The following is a 24,949-nucleotide window of genomic DNA, read 5'->3' on the forward strand; positions in this document are numbered from 1 at the left end:
GTGACAGTGTAGGTATCAGGGTAGGTCAACATGTGTACACCAGCATGAAGGTGTGTTAGCGCTGGTATATGTTGAAGCATGACCACCCCCCCCACAAGAACATGTCAGCAAGAACGTGTTGATGAGTGTGTACCACTGAGTGTGTACCACTGAGTGTGTGACAGTGTCACTGGATGTGCTGACATGTGGCAGTGAATGTCAATGTGTGCCAAAACAGAGCGCCCATGGATGAATGTGCCTGTGTGTCCACATGAGCGTGTGCCATTGTGTGTCAGCCTGCCCCCTGCGTCCCTGAGCCGGCTAGCCAGTGCAGGGTGTCAGCGAATGAGTGCGTGTGCGTGTGTCTCCGCGGCCAGGTCCCCGCGCCCCCAGCCCTGCTGGCACCCCCAGCCCTGCCGGCGACCACATGGGAGACCTCGGTTGAAGCAGAGCCGAGAGCCGCGGAAACGGAGGTGGCGGAGTGGCTGCGCACGCACAGCCGGGACACGGACTAGGACCCCCGCCCGCGCCATCGCCCGGCTCGCCCCCACGCGCGCCGAACTGGCCGCCGCCCGCACTCACCGCGTCCCTTTGTCGCCCATGGTCCGAGGCGGCCGCAGGGAGGTCCGCGGCGTCAGCGCCCAGGCTGGAAAATCCCCGGCCGACAGGAGGGGCGCGGGCCAGCCGGTTCCCGGCTCCTGCTCCGCCTCCTCCGCGCTCCGGGCCGCCGCCCCCGCCCGGTCCCGCCGCGCCGCACAGCGCCCGCCGCGACCGGGGCGGGGAGCCGGGGAGCCGGGGAGTCCAGGCACCCGAGCGGGGAGGGCCCGCGGAGCCGGTGTGCGCGTGTGTGCGCGCCGCCCAGCCAGCCGCTGGGCAGGGCCCAGGCGCGTCAGGGCCCGGAGGTCGGCATTCAAGGTCCACACGGGTGCTGCCCCGCGCGTGTGTGTGTATGTATACGTGAGGGCGCACGCTAGATGGGTATACGTGCGCGTGTGTGAACGCGAGGGTGCGGGTGCGTGTGCACCGCTGTGTGCGCTGCCGAATGGGGTGCGTCTGCCTGGCTGGAGCGGGGTGCCCGTCTTTGTGCAATGTGCGTGTGTGCAGGCGCGCTCCCCTGCGCACGCCGGAGGGCTGGTGGGGGGCAGCCTTTGCGTGTGCGGGGGCGTGGACGCCGAAGGTGCGCCTGCAACCCCAGGGCGGAGCTCCAGGCGGCTCCCCGGGTAGGGTGGGGGGTCGGTAGGAAACAGGGTGCCTGCGGTGGCCTTCGCCCTACGCCCCACCCTACCCGCACCTCACCTCCCCGCCCTTCTGGAGAGAGAACACCCTACCACACCACAGGGACAGGAAGAAGGGGCGGAGGGGGCTGGAGCAGGCAGTTTCAGCGCTGGGGAACTGATGAGGGTGGGAGGGGGACCCGAGGCGAGCCGGGGTAGCTGTGGTGACTGCCCCGGAAGAGGAAGCATGGTGAAAAGAGGAGATAAGGAAGGGGGCCTAAAGCTGGCCGGCTGTGGTCTGGGAGTCTGACCTGGCTGAGTTGCATAAGGGAAGAGTCCCTACCTAGCTTCATGGTCTATTGTGGGTGACCCTGGACCCCAGCCCTCTCAGAGCCAGTCTACAAACATGTGAAGTGGGATATTAACACCAGCTTGCGGAATCGTCCCTAGGTGTTCACTGGCCTACCCTGAGTGCCTGACGCACAGTAGGTGTCCAGTGAATGTTAGCATGTCCTTTTGCAGGCTTCTCTGGTGTCCTGCAAAATCCTGCCTGGGACCCAGCTTTGTCTGAGATCCATTCCCCCTTTGCAGGTGGTGGGAGTGTGTGAGGTCTTTCCACCCCCTCACTGCTGGGATTTGCCTAATTGGCCCTGTGAGAGCCCTAATATTGGTATATTAATGGGAGGAAAGGAAGCTATCATTTACTCTGATGTGATTGTGGGTCTGTAAACATCTCCTGTAATTATGCTCAGAAGCAGTTACCTATGCTGCTTATACATAATTGGGAAAGGATATCCCAGTATAATCACTATAATTGTGTTCAGATGGGCAGATGGTTGAGGAGGAGCCCTGTTGATGGGCAGACAGAGTGGTCCAGGGTCTGGGCAATGTTAGGAACTGGGAGAGTTGGATTAAGGCCCAGAACCTTCCTCCTGGCCTTGGCCTCTGGGCTTCGCCCTCACTCCCACAGGGGAAGGAGAGGAAGCCACCTGCTGTTTCTGCTGAGGTTGGGGACTTGAGAGAAGCTCACCAGAGTCCAGCATGATGACAGGAGGCTTACTGAATGAGCCAGAGAGGACTTTAACCACTTTGGAGGGGCCAGGTCCGCCCATTCTCTGCATTCATTTCCCTACCTAGAAAACATGGGTTCAGCCCTACCAAATGATTTCCAGGGCCTCTCCTCATGATGATTCCTAAGGCACCTGGATTTTAAAATTCAGCCAAATTCTGCGTGTGACTCAATAAGTCTTTGTGTTTAGTTAACTGTAAAACATAATGTTATATGGGGCTTCTCTGGTAGTCCAGTGTTTAAGAATCCACTTTGCAATGCAGGGGACACCGATTTGATGCCTGGTCTGGGATGATCCCACTCGCCACAGGGTGACTAAGCCCTTGCCCCACAACTACTGAAGCCTGTGTACCTAGAGCCCACGCTCCACAGCAAGAGAAGCCATTGCAACGGGAAGCCCGTGCACCACAACTAGAGAGTAGCCCCTACTCTCTGCAACTAGAGAAAGCCCATGCCCAGCAATAAAGACTAAGTGCAGCCAAAAATAAATATATATATATATTTAAAAAGATAATGTTCTAAATTACTTCCAAGGAAAACAGTTTAGAAAGATGTATCAGATGGTTTCAGGTAACTCCTGCTCCCACAGAGCTCTTCCCAGCTCAATATGGAAAACATGGCTCTAACGTTCTAGGGACACTGACCGTTGCAGGGTTTCAAGTACATCCCCCTCTCCACTAACCTATAAACATCATGAGGGGGTATATGGGTACCTGGCACTACTTGATGCTCATGATTCTATGAGATCGACATTCTTTTCCTTTTTTAAAAAATTATATGAGCAAACTGATACTTGAAAAAACGAAGTAGTTTGCCCAAATTCATTGCCTCCTCTGAACCTTGGCCTCCAATTCCTCCTCCCCACTGTGTGAGTGTGTCTTAAGTCACTTCAGTCGCGTCTGACTCTTTGTGACCCTGTGAACTGTAGCCGCCAGGCTCCTCTGCCCGTGGGATTCTCCAGCAAGAATACTGGAGTGGGCTGCTGTGCCCTTCTCCAGGGGATCTTCCCAGACCACGGATTGAACCTGTGTCTCCTGCATTGACAGGCAAGTTCTTAACCACTAGCGCTACCTGGGAAGCCCTCCTCCTCTCCTAGCCCTCCCTAAAGTGAAACTAATATTGGTAGAGTCAGAATCTGGCCCTTGATTCACCCCTGATTCAGTAACTGTTTATCGAATGTGCCATGCATGGTTCTAGGAACCTACAAATCATGGTCAGTAAGACAAATGAAGCTGTCATTTCAGTGAGGGTTCCTACTGAGAGAAGAGTTTACTTGTCAAGACCTTTAGATAGTGTAGTTATTCCTAGTAGAATTAAAATTAATAAAAATGTAGAAGTAGTGATGTGGAGGAAACCTCTATAAATATAAAAAGTCTAATTTCAGGCAGTGATAGGTGTTATAAAGGAAATAAAAGGATAAAACAAAGAGTGATGGAGGCAACTGTCCTAAGAAAAAGCTTCTTCAAGGAGAGGACCTCTGGAAGGAGACCTGTAGATGAGGACTCAGCGATGTGTATTGTATGGGGAGAGCCAGGAGAAGAGCCACCCAGGCAGAGGGAGCAGCAAGTACAGAAGCTGGGTTTTCCTGAAGCACAGGAGCAAGGACAGGGTACCTGGGTTTCTGTGAACAGGGAAGAGTGGTGGGGATCGTTCAGGGCTTGTCGCTGGGGCTGAGGAGTTTGTGGAGCCAGTGGAGGACTTAGGAGATGAATAACTGTGCCTGATTTACATTCTTAAAGGTCACTGGCTGTTGGATGGAGATGTTTTGGAGCAAGACAGGAGCAGAGGCGGGGCATCCCATTATTGGAGCAGGTCAGAGAGAACTGCTGGTTGGCCTAAGGTGACGCAGCAGAAATGAAGAGAAGTAAAGGGGTTCATCTATATTTGGAGGTACAGTCAACAGCACCTTCTGAGGGTTGGACTGTGGACGGCGGATGGTCCAGGATTGCACTGAGATTTGAGGCGGGTCTGCTTGTTCCACCCTCTATGCAGCCCACCTCCCCATACATTTCTCCAAGGGCACTGATGCTTGAGAAGACTGGAGGCCCCCTTCCTTCCTCTTTCAGTTTATTTGTAATATATCCTCTGCTTGAAAACCAGAGTGCTTTTTCAAAGGGTAGATAGATTCTGTAACTGAGGAGGTCATCTTCAGGTATGTCCCAACTTAGGCCAGTCACATCCCTGAAATTTATTACTCACAAAAATTTTTTTATCAAGGAGAGAGGGAGTTAGAGATGGAAGGAGGGAGAGAAGGGAAGGGAAGAGAAGAGAGAAAAGTACTATTCCTGGTTTATAGATGAGAAAACAAATGCTCTGGGAGGGAAAGCGTCTAAGCCAAGGATGTAACAAATAAAAGAGCTGCAGCTCACACCTAAAACATCTGCTTAGCTGGTCAGGTAGATGAATGTCAGACTGAAGTGTGAGTGGGTGGGTGGGTGGGTGAATGAGTTTTGAGCTCCCTCCTCAACAAAGGATGTGAGGCTGACTGGTACACACCTTTGAGGTCTTAAAGGTGAATAAACTTTTCACCTAAGGAGCTTCCTTACCTGTGCACTGAGCAGAAATCTGGATGTCATCTTTGACTCCTCTATTTCCCCTACTCAATCCATGTCAAGCTAGTCCCCTACTTCTACCTCCTAAGTGTCTCTCAGTAAGCTGGAGATGTAGGCAGGAGCAAGACCATGCTGATCCTGGAGGGTTGTGTTAAGGAATTTGGTCTTTATCCAAAGATCAATAAAGAAGCTTTGAAAGATTTTAAACAAAGCAGTGACATGCTCAGACATGTGTTTTGAGGAGATGGCTCTGGGTGCTGTATGAAATGTGGATTGGACATGGGCCAGGGGGATGTGGAGGGGGAGATCAATTAGGAGGCAGTGTCAGCCACTTAGGGAGGGATGATAACTGCATTCCAGGGAGAGGACACTCAACAGCTGCAAAGCCAGGAGGGAGGGAGGAAAGGGCATGACACTTTGGAAGGATTCAGATGGATCTGTGGCCAAAACACAGAGAAGGGAGAGGAGGAGCTGCAAAGGAGGATGGGAGCCATATCCTGAGGAAGCAGGCTTACAGATGGGTCAGCTCCCTAGTAAAAGAGCAGGGGCTGTGTTACATTTGTCTAACAAGATCTGCGGATTGTCCAACAAGATTGCTTTGTGGTGAGATTATGATGGAGGACAATTCAAAGCTCCTTTTTTTTTAAATTCAAAAATGTTTTATTTTTGGCTGCTCTGGGTGTTCATTGCTGTGCACGGGCTTTCTCTAGTTGCAGCAAGTGGCGGCTGCTCTCTAGTTGTGGTGCTAGGGCTTCTCAGTGCAGTGGCTTCTCTTGTTTCAGAGCATGGGCTGTAGGGCGCTGGCTCAGTAGTCATGGTGCACGAGCATAGTTGCCCTCTTGGCATGCGGAGTCTTCCTGGAACAGAGAGAGAACCTGTGTCCCCTTCACTGGCAGACAGATTTTCAACCACTGGACCACCATGGAATTTCTCAGGGTTCTTACTTATGATCATAGAAACCAATTCTGATTGACTTACTTATACAAAGAGCTTATTGGCAAGACAGTCATGTAGCTACTACTGCTGAACGATGGATTCCACAACTTGTGTCCCCACTATTGCCAGAACCAAATCTAGCCCTCTTGCTGCCTTAGAAACAAGATATAGCCACTGCCACCTTTGTAACTAGAATGGATTCTTAGCTGGCTCTGCTTCTTTGAGTCAAAGTCCCCCATGCATCTGATTGGCTGAGCCTAGTCATGTGCCCTTGCCCTAAGTCATGTGATCCTACCCTTGCTATAAGGACACTGAGAAACTGTGTAGTTGGCCTTTGTGATTTCATACTGCAAGGCAGGATTTCACTTACTCCAGTACCCAAAAAGGGGAGGATTCCCCAAACAGGAGTAAGGAGTTTAGAAGCTGACTACCAAAGAAAATACAAATATCTGCCTTACTGTGAAATACAGTAGAAGGAACTTCCTCAACTTAATAAAGAAAAACTTTGGAGAGCTTACAATTAACATAACACTCAAGTTGTAATACTTCCTGAATGCTTTCCTCGTAAGATCAGGAATAAGACAAGGCTTTCAGTCCTCACTTCTATTAAATTTGATACAAGAGATCCTATTTATTGCAATAGGAATAAAAAGAAATAAAAGGCACAAAGATTGGAAAGAAATAAGTGGAGCTGTCTATATTTGCAGATAATATGGTTGTTAGCATAAAAAATACTAAGCAATGTACAAACAACTACTAGAATTAATAAATGAAGCCTATATTTAAAAATCAGTTGTGTTTCCATATACTAGCAGGAAAGAACTGAAAATGAAATTAAGAATTCTGTTTACAAGAATATAGAAAAACATAAAATCCTTATGCATAAATTTAACAGAAGACATTCTAGATCTTTACATTTCACTGAAAAGCATAAAACATTGTTGAGAGAAATTAAAAGAGATCTAAAGAAAGAAAGAAACACCAAATTCATGGCTTAGAAGACATTACTAGGCTGTTATTGTCCTCCTAAAAATCAATCTATAATTCAATATAATCCAAATCGAAATCCCAATAAGCTTTTCTTTTTTTAGTAGGCCTTTGTGTGAGGAATTTATATGGAAAAAACTAAATCCATTTTGGGGGAAAAAAGAGACAAAGTTGGAGACCCACACCCATGACTTCAAAACCTAATATTGAGCTATAATCATGAAGATGTAACCGTCCTGGTACAAGGACAGACGAATAAATTAAGGGAAGAGAAATAAGACCACAAATCAATTGTCAGCATCCCCTTATGGATTGTAAACTTCATATTTTTATCTGAATCTGTTTGGTCCCTTGATGTGTCTTCAGAGTCTAAATAGGGCAGAGTTAATGAGTGTGATGTAACAACAGCCAGAATGTGCTGGTATAGTAGATGCCCAATAAATAATTATTAAATAAGTGCATTTTAAGGAATGAAATGGGAGTAACAATCTGGTCTCCTACCAAGGTCAAACTATACTCTATCGGATATGCAGTTTTGGAGGCAAAGAAACTACTGTGCCTTAATCTACCCCACACCACCTCTCCTAGCTCCATTCCTTGGAGAATGGAATTGTCTTTCTTCACCTTAGCCATCCAGAAATCAGAATCACCAGCTCCTGGAGCTCCACCCTGCCTACCCTACTACTGCAGACCCTCCAAAGTTCAGGAAGCAGATCATGCTCTCAGCTCTAGAGGTGACACCCACAAGTCCTGGAATCCTTGGTCTCCTCCAGTAGAACACAGACTCAGGAGAAGTGACAGGTGGAGCTAACAATCACACCATTAGAAAGGGTGACCAAATGCCTAGGTTTGCCCAGGACAGAGAATTTTCCTGAGACAAAGGACTTTCTGTTTTAAAACCAGGATGTGCCTGCATGTATGCTAGGTTTCTTCAGTCGTGTGCAACTCTTTGCGACCGCATGGACTGTTGCCCGCCAGACTCCTCTGTCCATGGGATTCTCCAGGCAAGAACCCTGGAGTGGGTTACCATGCCCTCCTTCAGGGGATCTTCCTGACCCAGGGATTGAACCCTCATCTCTTATGTTTCCTGCATTGGCAAGTGGGTTCTTTACCACTATTAAAACCAGGCTGTGTTGTTCAGTAGCCAAGCAATGTCCAACTCGTGCGACCCCATTGACTGCAGCACACCAGACTTCTCTGCTGCTGCTGTCCTTCACCATCTCCCAGAGTTTGCCCGAGTTCATCTCCAATGAATCAGTGATGCCATCCAACCATCTCATCCTCTGTTGCCCTTTTCTCCTTCTGCCTTCAATCGTTCCCAGCATCGGAGTCTTTTCCAATGAGTCAACTGTTCACATTAGGTGGCCAAAGTATTGGAGCTTCAGCTTCAGCATCAGTCCTTTCAAAGAGTATTCAGTGTTGATTTCCTTCAAGATTGACTGATTTGATCTCCTTGCTTTCCAATGGACTCTCAAGAATCTTCTCCAGCACCACAGTTTTAAAGCATCACTTCTTTGGCACTCTGCCTTCTTTATAGTCCAGGGTTTTGTTGTTGTTCAATTGCTCAGTCGTGTCCAACTCTTTACAACCCCATGGACTGCAGCACGCCAGGCTTCCCTGTCCTTCATCATCTCCTGGAGCTTGCTCAAACTCACATCCATTGAGTCAGTGATGCCATCCAACCATCTCATTTTCTGTCATCCCCTTCTCCTCCTGCCTTCAATCTTTCCCAGCATCAGGGTTTTTCCTAATGACTGGGGTCTTCGTAGTCCAGGATACTGGTGGGCAAACCAGAAGAGTTGGTCACCATACATCCCAGAATTCCTGCCTCAACCTTCCTCATCCTGACAAGGGAAGTCAAATGGACTATACCTTTCCCGTGGTGGGGAGTACCCCTCTAGGGTCAGCAGTCTACTGTAAGGATCGATTTACATTTCAAGAACAAATATGGCTTCATGTCCCCAGCTCCAAAGCGGAGCCTGAAGCTCAGCAAGTGCTAGGTAAGCTGTTGGATGGACGAACATGCTAGAAGAGCAGAGGAGAGGGGCCCTGCCTCTGGGAACATGTCTACCCAAGTGGGGCTGTGTTCTGCAGCCATGAGTTTGCACAGGACCAGCCTCATCCAGACCCATCATTTCCCTTCCCACCCTGCACATTCCATCAAAGACCCAGCTTTTGAATCAGTGTTCAACATTTATATACATTTAAATTATGTTTATGAAGCATTGTTTTATAAAGTCAACATATATTTTTAATGCTTTAATACAGAATGTTACTAAGGACAAACTCAGTCTTACTCCACCCCATCCCACCCCGCTGTAGGCCCCGTCTTTAAAGGAAACCAGTGGGAATTCCCTGGCAGGTCCAGTGGTTAGGACTCTGTGCTTTCACTGCCATGGCCATGCGGCCAAAAAATAAAACTAAAACTAAAAAATAAAAATAAAGGAAACCAGCAAGCTTTTTTGATTTGAGATGTGGTGGCTTTACCATCATCGAATTCATCAAATCTAATTAATATGCATATACTTCTATTTCTTGATTTATAAACTGGATTAATATTCATTGACCCCCTCATGAAAAAAAAAATGAAGATATTTGCTCACTCACACTACTGCTCATCTTCCGATTTCTTCCATGTTGTGTTAGTTACAGTGCTGGCTTATTCTGTTCATTACTGCTTCAAGCTCAATGAATCTTTATTTCCACTTTCATCCACTTTAGCTATATCCTGTGATTTCTACTATATAAAATGAAGAAATTAGCCCCTGTACTCTGCACCACCTCTCCTCAACCCCCAGCTTCTGATTCTGACTATAGCTATATTATTACTTTTATATTCCCAAGAGTTAAAATAACCATAATTAAATCTTTTGTGCTTTACTTAGAGAGTAATTCTGATCATTTAAATCCAATAAACAGCATTTACAACCTTATGATTAGAAATAAATTCTAGGGAATTCTCTGGCAGTCCAGTGGTTAAGATTCAGCACTTTCACTGCCAAGGGCCTGGGTTTAGTCTGGTCAGGGAACTAAGATCCCACAAGCTCTGTGTCATGGTCAAAAAAAAAGAATGAAAGAAAGAAACTCTAATTTGACATTATATTGGATCCATTAAACAAGAAAAGGCTGTTAGTAAAAAGAATCAGAAAACAGGAAAGAGTTCTGGGAGATGAAATATATGATTGCCAAGATAAAAAATATGATTTAGAAATCTAGAAACTAGTGCTGGAAAGTAAGGAAGTGCTTAAATAAATAGGATGGGGTGTGTTAAAGGGACAGAGGAACCAGCCTGAAAGCGCTCTCAATAGCCAGAGCTGAGACAATTTGAGCAACAAAATAGTGGAGTACTAGAGTGTAACCCAAAGTATAACATAAATACACAGAGCCCACGCTGATCTAAATAAGTGATTGAATAAATAAATACGTGGGGAGAAGGAACAAATCTTCCTTATGGAAGAATTCGAAATAATGTATGTGGACCCTCCCCTCCAGACAGAGCTTAATTGGCTCTCTGCCTGTGAATGTGTGCTGGACTTAGTGATTCATTGCCAAAGAAGAAAGCGTGGAAAAGGAAAAAATAGTAAGTTCACACCGGACAAGTCTGACAAACTAATCAAGTGGTCAAGGGTACCATCACCAACCGATTGCATGTAGTGAGAGGGGCAACTCATCCCAGTCTAATCATGAGGAAAAAATCCAAATTGAGGGACATTTTACAAAATATCTGACAAGTACTCTTTAATACTTTCAAAGTAACACAACAACAAAACCAATGAACAGAGACGAAAAGCAAGGAAAGACTGAGAAAGTGTCCCAGCTGAGACTCAGGAGACAGGATAACTAAATACAGTGTGGTATGTTGGACTGAGTCCTAGAACAGAAAAAAGATAGTGGAAAAGCTGTTGAAATTCTAATAAGATCTAACAAAGATTTGGAGAAACAAGAACAAAAGTAAATAAATGGAACTACATGAACTAAAAAGCTTTTGCACAGTGAAAGCAACTATCAACAAAACAAAAGAACAGATTGCCAGATGGGAGAATACATTTGCAAATGGTATATTCGATAAGGTGTTAATATCCAAAATACACAAACGCCTAGAACTCAAATCAAAAAAAAAAGCAACTCAACTGAAAATGAGCAGAGGATCTGAACAGATGTTTTTCCAAAGAAGACATACAGATGGCCAACAGATACGTGAAAAGATGATCATCGCTAATCATGGAAATGCAAAATCAAAACCACAATGAAATATCATCTCACACCTATCAGAATGGCAATTATCAGAAAGACAACAAATAACAAATTTTTCGAGGATGTGGAGAAAAGGCACTCGTTTGTGCATGTTGGTGGGAATGTAACCTGGTGCAGCCACTATGCAAAACAGTATGGCAATTCCCCCAAAAATTAAAAATAGAATTACCCTTTGATCCAGCAATTCCACTCCTGGGTGTTTATCCAAATAAAATGAAAATAGTAATTTGAAAAAATATATACACCCTTGTGTTCATTGCCTCTTTACTTAAAATAACCGAGATATGGATGCAATCCAAGTGTCCATCGATAGATGAATGGATAAAGAAGATGTCACACACATAGAATGGAAACTCAGCCATAAAAATGAGTAAAATCTTGCCATCAGGGATGACATGAATGGACCTGGAGGGCATTATGCTAAGTGAAATAAATCAGACAGACAAAGACAAATACTGTATGATTTCACTCATATGTGGACTCTAAAAAGCAAAGCAAATGAGCAAACATAACTAAACAGAAACAGAGTTGTAGATACAGGGAACAAACGGATTGTTGCCAGAAGCGAGGGGAGTGGTAGAAGAAGAGAAACAGGTGAGGGAGATTAAGGGCCACAAACTTCTAGTTGCAAAATAAATAAGTCAAGAATTATGTAATATCTTTGTATGACAACAGACAGTAACTAGACTTATTGTGTTGAACATTTCAAAACGTATAGAAGTACTGAATCACTATGTTGCATAACAAGAACTAACATAGTGTTGTAGGTCAGTTATACTTCAAAAACAAACATATAAAAAGAGACCAAGACTTCCCTTGTGGTACGGTGGTTAAGAATCCACCTGCCAGTGCGAGGGACACAGATGTGATCCCTGGTCTGGTCTGGGCAATTAAGCCGGTGCACCACAACTGCTGAGCCCACGTGCAGCAACTACTGAGGCCTGTGCGCCCTCAAGCCCATGCTTCAACAAGTGAAGCCACAGGATTAAGTCTGTGTGCCGCAACTGGAGAGTAGCCCCTGCTCTCTGCAACTAGAGAAAGCCCACATATAGCAAAGAAGACACAGCACAGCCATACATAAATTAGTAAATAAATAAAAGAGATCAGATTTGTGGTTACCAGAGGTGAAGGGTTAGAGGAGGGAGAATTAGATGAAGGTAATCAAAAGGTACAAACTTCCAGTTATAAATAATTACTACGGATATAATGTAAAACATAATACATATAGTTAACACTGCTGTATGTTTCATATGAAAGTTGTTAAGAGAGCAAATCCCAAGAGTGTTCAACACAAGGAAAAAATTATTTTCTACTTCTTTAATCGTGCTTCTGTATGAGATGATAGAAGTTCACTAAACTTATTGTGGCAATCATTTTATGATGTGCATAAGTTAAATCATTATGCTGAACATCTTAAACTTTTGCAATGCTGCATGTCAATTATATTTCAGTAAAACAGAAGGAAAAAATTTAAAAGCAGAGGATAATATCATGGCCATAGGTTTTATATTTCTATTTGCTTTCACTAAGGACTATTTTGTCTTTTTCTCAAGTTTCTTCCAACTGTTAAGCCCATGGTATCTTAGACTATCAAAGGTATCAAAGGCAAAAGATGCTGCTTTCCCACCACCTGTAAACCTTGGAATGTCCTTGTTTTTAATCATCATTTGAGAGTTTTATTTCTATGTAAATTAATCAAATGACATATTTATGGCTTCAGAAACTTGATTTGCAATTGGAATTGCATCTTGTTTCAGTTAATGAAAATATATTAATCTTGATATATTCTTTAAAAAAACGTGAAGTTTAGGTAATAGTAATGAATGAATGTTAATATGTTTATTTTGATTTACTATGGTAATATAAGATGCTAATTTTATTTTTTAATGTTTATTTATTTGACTGTGTTGTGTCTTAGTTGCTTCAAGATGCTAATTTTAGAGGAAACTGGGTGAAGGGTAATGGGAACTCTCCGTATTATCTTTGCAACTTCTGTATGAATCTAAAATTACTCCAAAGTAAAAAGTTTATTTTAAAAATGCCTAGAAGCAAAAGCCACAGAATTCTCTAAGAATATAAACACAAAAAAGAATTTTTTTTAAATAAGGGCGGAAAATCGAATCATAGATCATTTCAAGAGGCCTGATATTTTTCTAATGGGAAAAACAGAGAAAAGAAAAGACAGAAGCAAGAAAACAATCAGAAAAATAATAGAAGGGAAATTCTCAGAGTGACAAAAACAAAAAAACCTAAACCATCTTTAGATTAAAAGTGCCCGTTGATGGGAATTCCCTGGTAGTCCAGTGGTTAAGACTCTGGTTAGGTGCTTTCACTGACAGGGCCTGGGTTCAATCCCTGGTCAGGGAACTAAGATCCTATAAGTCATGCTGTACAGCCAAAAAAAGAAAAACTCGAATGCTGAGCAGAATCAAAGGGAAAAAAACACACACAGCTATGGGCTCATAAGTTTTCAGAAAGCCTAATACCTTCTGAAACATAAAAACAAACAAGCAGGTTTTATGTATGGAAATAGAGATCACGCTGGTATTGGGCTTCTCTGAAGCTAGAAACTATGAAGTGACCTGTAAAGTTCTGAGGGAAATGTGTTTGAACTAGCTTAATTAAAAGACAGTCGGAGAGGGCTTCCTTGGTGGCTCAGTGGTAAAGAATCCACCTGCCAAAGCAGGAGACACAAGTTTGATCCCTGGTCCAGGAAGATCCCATATGCTGAGGAGAAGCTAAGCCTGTGCTCCAGAGCTCAGGAACCGCAACTACTGCAGCCCATGTGCCCTAGAGCCTGTGCTCCGCAACAAGAGAAGCCACCAACGCGACAAGAGAAGCCTGAGCACCACCAACTAGAGAGTAGCCCCTGCTCCCTACAACTAGAGAAAAGCTTGTACAGCAATGAAAACCCAGTGCAACCAAATTAAATAATTTTTTTTTTAAGTCAACCATAGTGGCAAAATAGACTTGCACGTCCCATGCATTCATGCTGAAACAAATTACTTGAGTTTGTAGTCCAGAAAAATGGCAAAGGAAGATACGATTTACTGCTTTGATTCTCAAAGTATAGTTCCAGAAGCAGCTTCTGGCAATATGTCAGATATGCAAATTCTCAGGACCCTCCCCTGACCTATTGAATCAGAAACTCTGGGGGCAGGTCCCAGTGTTCTGTGTTTAACAAGTCCTTCTGGGGGATTCTGGCCCCTGCTCAACATTGAGAACCACTGGAGTGGTGGATGGTCCTCTCAAATCCCCTCCACTGGCCTGGTACACCTATTGCCTCTGCTGTGAGTTGCTACACAAAGGCCTCCTTGTCTCAAGGGAGAATGAACTCCAGCATCTCCAGCCAAGAACACTTCTCTGCTAAGCTCTCTTCCCCTCCTCTGTGCTGGAGATGGTTAACTAAGAGAATGGTCTCAATTTCACCAGAATCCTTGTCTCAGGCTCTGCTTTTGGGGAGCCTGACCTAACACACTCAGTATCCAAGAGACAACAAAACTAATCCAGACACACATTGAAAAGAAATCCCAGAATGATAACTGTTTACCTAGAAGTACTTGCTTAAAATTAGAACAGGAAAACAGAAGGTTCAGATAATGTCTTCTAAAGGTCTTCAGGAATGAAGTGAATTCCTGTCAACAGATAGTACTATTAAGAAGTTACAAGCTCTGAGTCACACGACGAAGAAGGCACATGTCTCTTCTCTCCTAAAAGAACAGGAAAGGTGCCAAGAAACTCCAGGAAAAACATAAAACTGTACCAGAAAATTGTGATTCAAATGTGAAGTAAACAAAAACGTAGCATGATTTTAAGCAATTGATGATGTATAAGGAAAGGGAAGTATTTGAACTTAAGATATGAAATAGTCTACTTGGAGGCCTTATTTTACCTTTATTAATAATCCTAATATATGAAAAAGCAAGGAAAAAATAGCAAAAAGGAACATGTACCCATCACTCAATGTCAACAATGATCAAGATCTGCTTCATCTCAAATATTCAGTCAGTTTTCAAATTTCCCTGAATGTCTCATACTAAGTGCACGCTAAGTCACTTGAGTCGTGTCTGACTCTTTGGGACCCTGAGTCCCACCAGGCTCCTCTGTCCATGGGATTCTCCAGAAAAGAATACTGGAGTGGGTTGCCATGTCCTCCTCCAGGGGATCTTCCCAACCCAGGGATTGAACCTGTGTCTCCTGCAGCTCCTGCATTGGGCGGGCAAGTTCTTTACCACTAGCACCAGCTGGGAAGCCCTAATGTCTCATAACTTTTCTTTTTACAGTTGTCTTGTTTGAATCAACATCCAGACTACTTGTTGCATTTAGTTTCTGTGTCTCCTGAATCTCTCCCAGGCTCCAGGGGACCCTCCACTTAGAACAGCAACAATTCAGGGACTTGAAGTGGCACTTGGTTCTCTAGTGATCCAGTCACCATCTCAAATGCGCAGGGATTGTTTTATTCCCGCTTTAAGGCCAAATTTCTTGTTTTAATCACTATTATCTCATGAAACAGTCACTGGGCAGTCTTCAAGTTCAGGTTACTTCAAGCTCTCTCAAATCATCAGTTTCTTTAGAGTCAAAAGAATCTTGCTCGGTGGTCCCGTCCCTATAGATATCTGAGCTCCCCCATTCCAGCATAAACACTGAGGCAGGTGTCTAGCCTAGAAATCTTCTGGACTTTTCTGTTTACCAAAGTTTGTTAGGAACTCCCCTGGTTACACATGCTGTGAATATTCGAGTGCCAGATGTGCTTAAAGATATCCCAACAATGCTCTAATTTATAAGTGAACTCCTAAGAAAATCCAGAAAGTTCAGGTTCAAAGACAAAAGGTATTTGGAGCTGCTGCCTTGGAGCCCAGATTTTGTTACAAACAGCCCACTTAACCATGAAGATGAAGGCGGGGTCTGTCCTGGAGCACACAGATTGCCATTATGGAATCTTCTGTCTCTGGCTCAACCCTGGGTCATGGGTTCTGGAGTTTACCCCTTCCCTCCTCTTTATTGAGGTGGTTGGGCATAGGAGGGGCTGGAAGAACAGGCAGGGCTGGGGCATGAGATGGAGGTGCATTGAGCTTAGTTGCCCAAGACCTCATGGTTACTAAGTTGTCAGGCCAGAGTGTGAACCCAGGTCAGTCTGGCTTCATATTTTAACCCCGTCTTCCTTCCCACTCCCATGGAAACTGGAAGCCAATAGGAGAAGTCCTCGTGGGACCTGGGGCTTCCCCAAGAGGCCCAGAGGGAATCAGAATGGCCAAGTTTCCTGCAGTTAAACAGTTAGCTTAGACTAATATCAAAAGACACACCTAGAAATGTGAAACCAACTAACAAAAGCAGTCCTTTTAACAGATGAGGGAAATCAGGGAATTTTTCAAGTCAACCTCTTCACCGTTGCCATAGAGGCCTGGGAGCTCAAATATAACCTGCAAATTTGGGGGCAGGGGCAGGGATAGTGGTTCTCTTGAACATGACAGAATCTGAGTCCCTGCCTGCAAGGAAACTTGCTGAGCGCTCTCTCCCTACGAATGATGAGACCTGCCAGCAGCCACAATTTTCACCATGTTCTCATCATCAATTCTCATGGCCGGCACAGAGCCAGGCACAAAAGACATACTCACGGACTTCCCTGGTGGTACCGTGAACTGGAATTTGCCTGCCCAAGGTAGGAGGACCTCCCTGGTGGCTCAGACGGTAAAGCGTCTGTCTACACTGCGGGAGACCCGGATTCGATCCCTGGGTCGGGAAGATCCCCTGGAGAAGGCAATGGCAACCCACTCCAGTACTCTTGCCTGGAAAATCCCATGGACAGAGGAGCCTGGTGGGCTACAGTCCACAGGGTCGCAAAGAGTCAGACATGACTGAGTGACTTCCCTTTGCCAGTGTAGGGTACAGGGGTTTGATCCCTCATCCAGGAAGATTCCACGTGCCTCAGAGCAACTAATCCTGGGTGCCGCAGCTTCTGAAACCTGTGCACCTAGAGTCCATGCTCCACAACAAGAGAAGTCACCTCAATGAGAAGCCTGTGCACCACAACTAGAGAGTAGCTCCCACCTGCCACAACTGGAGGAAGCCCGAGTGCAGAAACAAAGACCCAGTGCAACCAAAAATAAATAATTTTTAAAAATACATCCTCACTCCATGAATGAATTTCACTTTTGAAAATTAGCCGACTCTGTCTGCCACTTGATAACTCTTCAAGTATTTGTGTATATTATTGGAAACTAACTGTGTATATTATTAGAAAAGAAAACTGGAAATTCCCTGGAGGTCCGGTGGTTAGGATGCCGTGTTTCCACTGCCAGGTTTGATCTATGGTCAGAGAACTAAGATCACACAAGCCATGCAGTGCCAAAAAAAAAAAGAAAAAGAAAAGAAAACTGTAGTCAGGAAAGGGAATTTAGAGGTGAAATGATGCATGCTACTTAGTAGATATACTTTTAAAAGCTTTCCTTGGTAAAGCAGAGGAAGCAGAGGAGAGAACAACCAACCTTAGTATAGCATCTCTCCGTATTTGCTGAGGGAAAGACTTTCACTTTCTGGAGGGGGTGTGGGACTGGCAGGGACAATGTGCTGTGTCCAAGGGTCTCCACGAATCTCCGACCCTGAGTTCGGGGAAGAAGCCTACTCTAGAATGGCCGTCAGGAGTGAATCTTCAGGCTTCCGGAAATGGGTTCATTCATTTGCTCAAAATGTATTTACTGGGCACCTACTAGGTGTCAAGCTTTGTTTCAAGCACTGAGGATATAGCAGTGAACAAAAGTTTAAAAATATCTGCCCTGTCATGGAGCTTATTCTAGACATGAGAGCAATAAAAAAAAATGTGAGATATAAATGCATTTACCCCTTGATCCAGCAATCCCACTTTTGAGACTTTAGCCAAGAGCTTCATCTAGACAATGAAATGATGCAGGCACAAGTTTATTCATTGCACTGATATTTTGTAATAGCAAAAGACTGGACACAATTCTGAATCTTGAACCATGTGAACATATTATCCATTCAAATCAAAATATTTTAGAAATTCAATATAGGTTTTATGAGATGATGACAGATGTGTTATGGAGAAAAATTAGGCAGGGAAGGGACTAGATAATGCTGGAAGGGCTGTGGCTATTTTAATTGATTGTCAGGGAAGGCTTAACAGAGAAGATAACATTGGAGTAACAACTTAAAGGAGGTGAGGATGTATTGAGAAAGTGTTCCAGGCAGAGGCAACAGCAGATGCAAAGACCCTGAGGCTGAACCTGCTTGGCATTCAAGGAACAGCAAGGAGCCCAGCTGGGTTGGAACAGAGTGATCCAGGGGCAGAGGGTGAACCAGCATTGCCACCCCAGGTGCTCTGAGTATGAGGGACTGTGTCTGTGGGGGACTCTCGAGCTGGAAGACTCCTTTCTCATGCTGACTCTATGGATCTTGTCTGCTGGTGAATGTTCTTCATAAACTATGATGCCCATAACTGTGCTGGCAAGTGTCCTCAATGCCCCCCATCTTTGTCTCCAGCTCACTGGCCCCCTCGGCTGTATTGCTGGGTACTGACCACTCCTTCTTGGGAACACTCTTCTCCCCTGGCCCTCCGGACAATGTCAACTCCTACCTACCTCTCTGACCATTTTTCCTAAGCCTCCCTCGCTCCCCCTAAACGCAGATTCTCTCAGGCTCTGTCCTCACCCTACTCTCTCTCTTACGACTCTTGCCACACCACACCCCACTTCTGCTTGCATTTCTCACCCCAGCCCAGACCCATGACTCTTCTGCTTCTTGAACTTCTACCCCAAATGTCTCCAGCATCTTGGACTCTGCCTATGTCCAGACCTGGATTCACCACCCGCTGATCACCCGACACCCTCCCAGACCGTTAGGCTGGTCCTCTGGGTGCCCTCTCCTGACAGCACTGACTACACCCCCCGCCTGCACCATCCATATCTGCACTGGGTCCCACCTGGACAGAGACCAGTTCAGCCTGATGGCTGACACTTACCCGGCACCTAGTGTGGCTCCTGCCACAAGTGAACGCTCAATAAATGAACTTGATCAACTAACAGGACAGTCTTATCCACTGCTTCCAGGTTCTGATCTGCTCCCGCTCTCAGTGACCCCTGCCAGGCTCAGGGGGGACCACCCCCAGGGTCTCCAAACCCAGAGTGGAGGAGGCCCTGTGAACCTGCCCTCAAAGTGACCCCAGACCCCAGCTGTGCCTCCTCAGCAGTTTTGAACCCCAAGAGGCCCTTGACACCTGCCCACTGGAGGTTCAGTGTTGTTTTCTGGGTCTCAGTGACTTCTGCTTTTTGGGGGACAGAGTGAATAGGCCGTGGTGACCCTTACGGGAGCGGTTTGAGTCAGAGGAGGAAGGAGAAGCATCCAGCTGAAGGGCACATCCAGCACCCGAGGCACCTTAGTGGTACCTGTGAGCACTGCATCCAGCTGTGAGATCTGAGATGAGATTTTAAGCCCCATGGGGCAAGGACTTCCTCTGCCTGCTCCTTTATGTCTGACACTCTGTGGCAGGGGCTCAACAGAGAACCATCCCTTCACCCCACACCTAGGTTGCCAGATAAAATATATGCTGCCTGGGTAAATCTGGGTTCGGATAGACAATAATTTTTCAATATAAGTGTGTCCCTATTCATTATGTCCTCTAAGACACTCTTATACTAAAAAAAATATTTGTTGTTTATCTGAAATGCAAATTCAAACTTAACTGGCAGTCCTCTATTTTTATTAGTTAAATCTGACAACCCTACCCCCAGGTGACATTTGGCCATGTCAGGAGACGTTGAGGGTTGTCACAACTGCAGAGGCGTGGGGGTGTTGTGGGGTGCTGCTCAATATTCCATAGTGCACAGGATAGCTCCCCACAACCAAAAATTATCCAGACCAAAATGTCAACAGTGTTGAGGCTGAGAAACTGGCCTCCGGGTCCCAGAGCACACAGAACTCCCCACCCCACCCCCACCCCTGCCCACTTGCCTTCCTTCCCTCAGACCATTAAGTGATGTGGAAGGGGATTCACGTACCTGCCACAGACGTTAACCAATGCCAAGTTACAAAGTTATGGGAAAAATAGAATACAAAATTGCGTAACTTCTCAACATAGATCAGGGGTGAACTATGGAGAAAAAAACACACAATTGAGGGAAAATGTCTAACATGTTCAGGTGGTTTACCTTAAGCAACAGAGCTGTCTCTTCCTCTCTGTTTCTTTTCTCTTTTCCCCCTCATTTCCTGAGAACCATGTTTGTAAAATATTTTTAATTTTTTTTTGTCTGTGCCACGCAGCTTGCAGAATCTTAATTCCCCAACCAGGGACTGAATCCGTGTCCTCAGCAGTAAAAGCACAGAGTCCTAACCTCTGAACCACCAGGGAATTCCCCAAACATTTTTAACTTTTAAACCTTTTATGTAATTATACAAGTAAGGTATGAATACATTCTCTTTGGATTGAAAAGAAATTGGAAATAGTACATTGAGGCCAGACTCCTCTGATCAGCAGTCTGGCCCCAACACCCTGCAGAGGTAACTTTTGCCTGGGGCTGATGTTGACCTCGGGTAGAGACACAGCTCCACCTTTGGCTTTGAACTGACCCTGGAAAATAGGATGGTACCCACATAGGGCAAATGATAGATATGGCCAAGCTGTTTTAAAGTTGGCTGTATCATTTTACTCTGCCACCAACAGGCAGAGGACTGGCATGAGCCAGCACTTGAGACCAGACTTGAAAATGCTTGCCAATAAGATGGGTGAAAAGTATCATTGCCTTGTTTTAATTTGCATTTCCCTTTTTTAAGGGTTTTTTCCAGTTTTACTGAGATACAGCTGAAAATGACACCGTGTAAGGTATTTACCATGATGATGTGGCAACTGTATATATTGCAAAATGATTACCAGAGTAAGATCAGTCACACAGTTACCTTGTGTGTGTGTGTAAACTTCTAGGACTTACTGTCTTAGCAACTTTCAAGTATGTGATACAGAATTGTTAACTATAGTTATCATGCTGTACATTACATCCCCAGCATTCTTTATCTTCTGACCAGAAGTTTGTACCCTCTGACCAACCTCTCCTTGATTTCCCCCTCCCCCTAGCTTCTGGCAACCACCTTTCTGTGAGTTTGGACTTTTGTTTTTGTTTTTTAAATTTCACATATAAGTAAGATCCCCCTGGGGAAGGGCATGGGAACTCACTCCAGTATTCTTGCCTGGAGAATCCCCATGGACAGAGGAGCCTGGTGGGCTACAGTCTATGGGGTAGCAAAGAGTCCAACATGACTGAGCAACTAAACACACACACACATAAGTAAGATCACACAGTATTGGTCTTTCTCTGTTTGGCTTATTTCAGTTAGCATAATGCACACAAAGTTCATTTATTTTGTCACAAATGGCAGAAGTTCCTTCTTTTTATGACTGAAATACATGTACACATAAATGCATATCTTCTTTATCTATTCATCCATCGATAGACACTTAGGTTATTTCCTTGTCTTAGCTGTTGTTAATAAGGCTGCAATGAACATGGGCTTACAGATACTTCTTTGAGAGAGTGTTTTCATTTCCTTCAGATTTATCCCCAAAAGTGGATTGCTGAATCATATGGTAGTTCTATTTTTAAGTATTTGAGGAACCTCCATACTGTTTTCCAGAATGACTGTACCAATTTACATTCCCACCAGCTTTGCACAAAAGTTCCCTTTTTCCACATCCTCTCTAACACTCATTATTTATTGTCTTTTTGGTGATAGCCATTTTGACAGGTGTGAGGTGATATCTCATTGTGGTTTTGATTTGCATTTCCCTGGATGATTAGTGATGTTGAACATCTTTTCATTGATCTATTTTCCATTTGTATATCATTTTTAGAGAAATATTAATACCAAGATTGAATATCTTCAGGTGTTAGCTTTTATTTTTAGTGAAAATTTTAATTGATATACATGCACATCATATAGCATTCAAAAAGGAGTAGTCAGTGAAAGCCAGCCTCATTCCCATTGGGTCTGAAGCCCAGCTCTGCAGCCTTATTTTCTTGCATTCCTCCCAGAGATATTCATTTCACATATAAGCACTCACACATACAACCTTTCCTTTTAGTTTTTGAATTCTGCACTTCTGAACATTTTTCGTGTTCTTCTGCACTTCTCTCTCTCTCTTTTTTTGGAAAGTGGTTCCTCCAACTGTACATAGAGCCATGTCATTCTTGTTCATGACTGCATTATATCCTCTCTGATGGATATATTACAATTTGTTTAAACAGCTCACTAGTATTTGACAGGTAGCTCCCAATCTTTTCCTACAATGACTTTCTTGTGCATACATAATTTCTCACATATGGGAGAAATTGATCTGCTGAATTTGTAGGTTGGTGCAAATGTAATTGCTGCTTATGCATTGTTGAAATTTTCCATTTGATATTGGAATACATTCTTAAATAAATGTGGTTATGTTATACATCATTTTAATGTGCATTTCTCGGTTTTTGTTTTTTGCTAAAGATTTATTACTTGCTGTTTATTTTATATTTATTTTAGACTATGGAAATGATGTTATACAAAAAGCAAATTTGAGCTATTTTCTTATTTGAGTTACAACTCGCAACATCAGCAACACATTTGGCCCAGTAACTGCTAACAAACCTACAGTGCAGTGATGGCTCAAGAAATTTTGCGAAGGAGTTGAGAGCCTTGAAGATGAGAAGTGCAGTGGCTGGCCATCAGAAATTGACAATGACCAGTCGAAAGCAATCATCGAAGCTGATTCTCTTACAACTACACAAGAAGTTACCAAAGAACTCAACATCAATCATTCTATGGTAATTCAGCATTTGAAGCAAATTGGAAAGGTGAAAAAGCTTGATAAGTGAGTGCCTCATGAGCTGATTGCAAATCAAAAAAACCATCATTTTGAAAGCCATCTTATCTTATTCTTTGTAGCAACAATGAACCATATCTTGATCGAGTTGTGACATGGGACAAAAAGTGGATTTTATACCACAATCAGCGATGACCAGCTCAGTGGTTGGACCGAGAAGAAGCTCCAAAGCACTTCCCAAAGCCAAACTTGCACCAAAAAGAGTCATGGTCACTGTTTCGTGGTCTGCTGCCAGTCTGATCCACTATAGCTTTCTGAATCCCAGCAAAACCATTACATCTGAAATGTATGCTCAGCTTATCAATGAGATGCACTGAAAACTGCAATGCCTCTAGCCAGCACTGGTCAATAGCAAGGGGCCAATTTTTCTCCAGGACAACACCCGACTGTACGTTACACAACCAATGCCTCAAAAGTTGAACGAATTGGGCTACGAAGTTTTGCCTCATCCACCATATTCACCTGACCTCTCACCAACTGACTAGCACTTCAGGCATCTCGACAACTTTTTGCAGGGAAAAGCCTTTCACAACCAGGAGGAGGCAGAAAATTCTTTCCAAGAGTTTATTGAATCCCAAAGCGTGGATTTTTAACCTACAGGAATAAACAAACATTTCTCATCGGCAAAAATGTGTTGATTGTAATGGTTCTTATTTTGATTAATAAAGATGTGCTTGAATCTAGTTGTAATGATTTAAAATTCACTACCTGAAACCACAATTACTTTCGCACCAACCTGGTATATAATTCCTTAGAAGTGGAATTGCTAGGTCAAAGGGCAGTGTATTTGATGAGTTTCAGGTTGTAACCAAGTTGCCTTCCATATCAATTTACTGTTATGCCATTTTATGGTTGTAAGGAAACTAACTTGTGTTTTAATTCAGAGAAACATATAGCACAGTCATCGTCTTTGATAAGAAACCCGCATTTAGAAAACATCCCACTATATATCAGGAACCCTTTTTGATAAAAGCACTCATGACACCTCTGAAGCAAGTGAACTTAAGATTTTTGTTTAAGGTACTGAGGGCATGGCAACCCACTCCAGTATTCCTGCCTGGAGAATCCTCATGGACAGGGGAGTGTGGTGGGCTACAGTCCATGGGGTCACAAAGAGTCGGACACGACTGAGGGACTAAGCACAAGCACACCACCCACTAGGTAGGCAGCAGGGCCAGAGATCAAACTTGTCCAGCTCCCTACCCTGGGCCTGGACCTTGTCACCAGGCAGGAGGCTGGTGCCCTGGTATGAGGAACTAGATTCCAGCATAACTCGTGATGTCACGTGACAGGTGACTAGAGGTATGATCCAAACACTTCTGGGAACACAGGCTAACGAGTGGGGCTGGGCTAGGGGAAAGGGCTTTACAGAGGAAAGAGCACCAGGCAGAAACCTGTATGGGAGGTGTTTTGAGGGGAGGGGGTGGGGGCTGTAGGTCAAGGCTGTAGACTGGACCAGGAGGGGTCCTTGGTCTGATCTTTACCCTGGAACACTACTGGAATCCTCAGAAGGCCCTCATCCTGCATGAAGTACTTATGTGGGAGAAATTAAATATCAATAGTCATGAGTGGCTATTGAACCCTCGAAATGTGGCTAGTCCAAAAGGAGAAGTGCTTAGAAAATACACACCAAATTTCAAAACTTAATACCAAAAAAATTTTTTAAATTATTGCTTTACAGTGCTGTGTTAGTTTCTGCTGTATAGCAAAAAAAATGTAAAGTAAGATATCGCTATAATTTTTATATTAATCACGTTAAATGATAACATTTTGGATACATGAGGGTAAATTTTAAAATGTTAAAATTAACGTCACCTGTTCCTTTTTTTCTTGTGTAAAGTGGCTACTGGAAAACTCGCATATTGTGTTTCTATTGGACAGTGCTGGTCCATAACCTTCCTTTAGGCCCCTGCCTCCCTTCCCCTTCAGAAGAAGCTGTGGGATCAGTGGTGAGGGTGGTGACGGCTGGGCGGTTAATGTGCTCGGCCTGCCCACTAGGCTTTCTCATTTGGATTTTCCCCACATCTGGGCTTCTCCGACGTAAAGAATCCTTAGGGTAAAGGATCCGCCTGCAATGCAGGAGACCACATGAGAC

General features: G+C 44.4%; 1 protein-coding gene and 1 long non-coding RNA gene across 5 annotated transcripts in view; one reads left to right on the plus strand and one right to left on the minus strand.

The window, feature by feature from the left end:
* Positions 1–1,101, minus strand: part of ARRB1 (arrestin beta 1) — a 79,526-nt gene extending 78,425 nt beyond the window's left edge. For 2 of the 4 annotated variants that reach the window (XM_081539671.1, XM_081539672.1), the window contains exon 1: positions 562–1,101. In XM_081539671.1, coding sequence (XP_081395797.1) covers positions 562–581 — 20 coding nt within the window. In that variant the 5' untranslated portion in view covers positions 582–1,101. The remainder of the gene's footprint in view (positions 1–561) is intronic. The other 2 variants (XM_081539674.1, XM_081539673.1) reach the window with 1 other exon arrangement.
* A 2,089-nt stretch (positions 1,102–3,190) lies between these two features.
* LOC145525825 (uncharacterized) lies at positions 3,191–23,537 on the plus strand. Its single transcript, XR_014068432.1, has 4 exons — positions 3,191–3,308; positions 4,002–4,152; positions 20,775–20,823; positions 22,515–23,537. It is a non-coding gene; the product is annotated as an uncharacterized LOC145525825 (long non-coding RNA).
* Positions 23,538–24,949: the final 1,412 nt, after the last annotated feature.

The sequence above is a fragment of the Giraffa tippelskirchi genome, chromosome 11 (genome assembly GCF_054371585.1).
Source record: "Giraffa tippelskirchi isolate mGirTip1 chromosome 11, T2T-mGirTip1v1.2.pri, whole genome shotgun sequence".
Taxonomy (NCBI): Eukaryota; Metazoa; Chordata; class Mammalia; order Artiodactyla; family Giraffidae; genus Giraffa; species Giraffa tippelskirchi.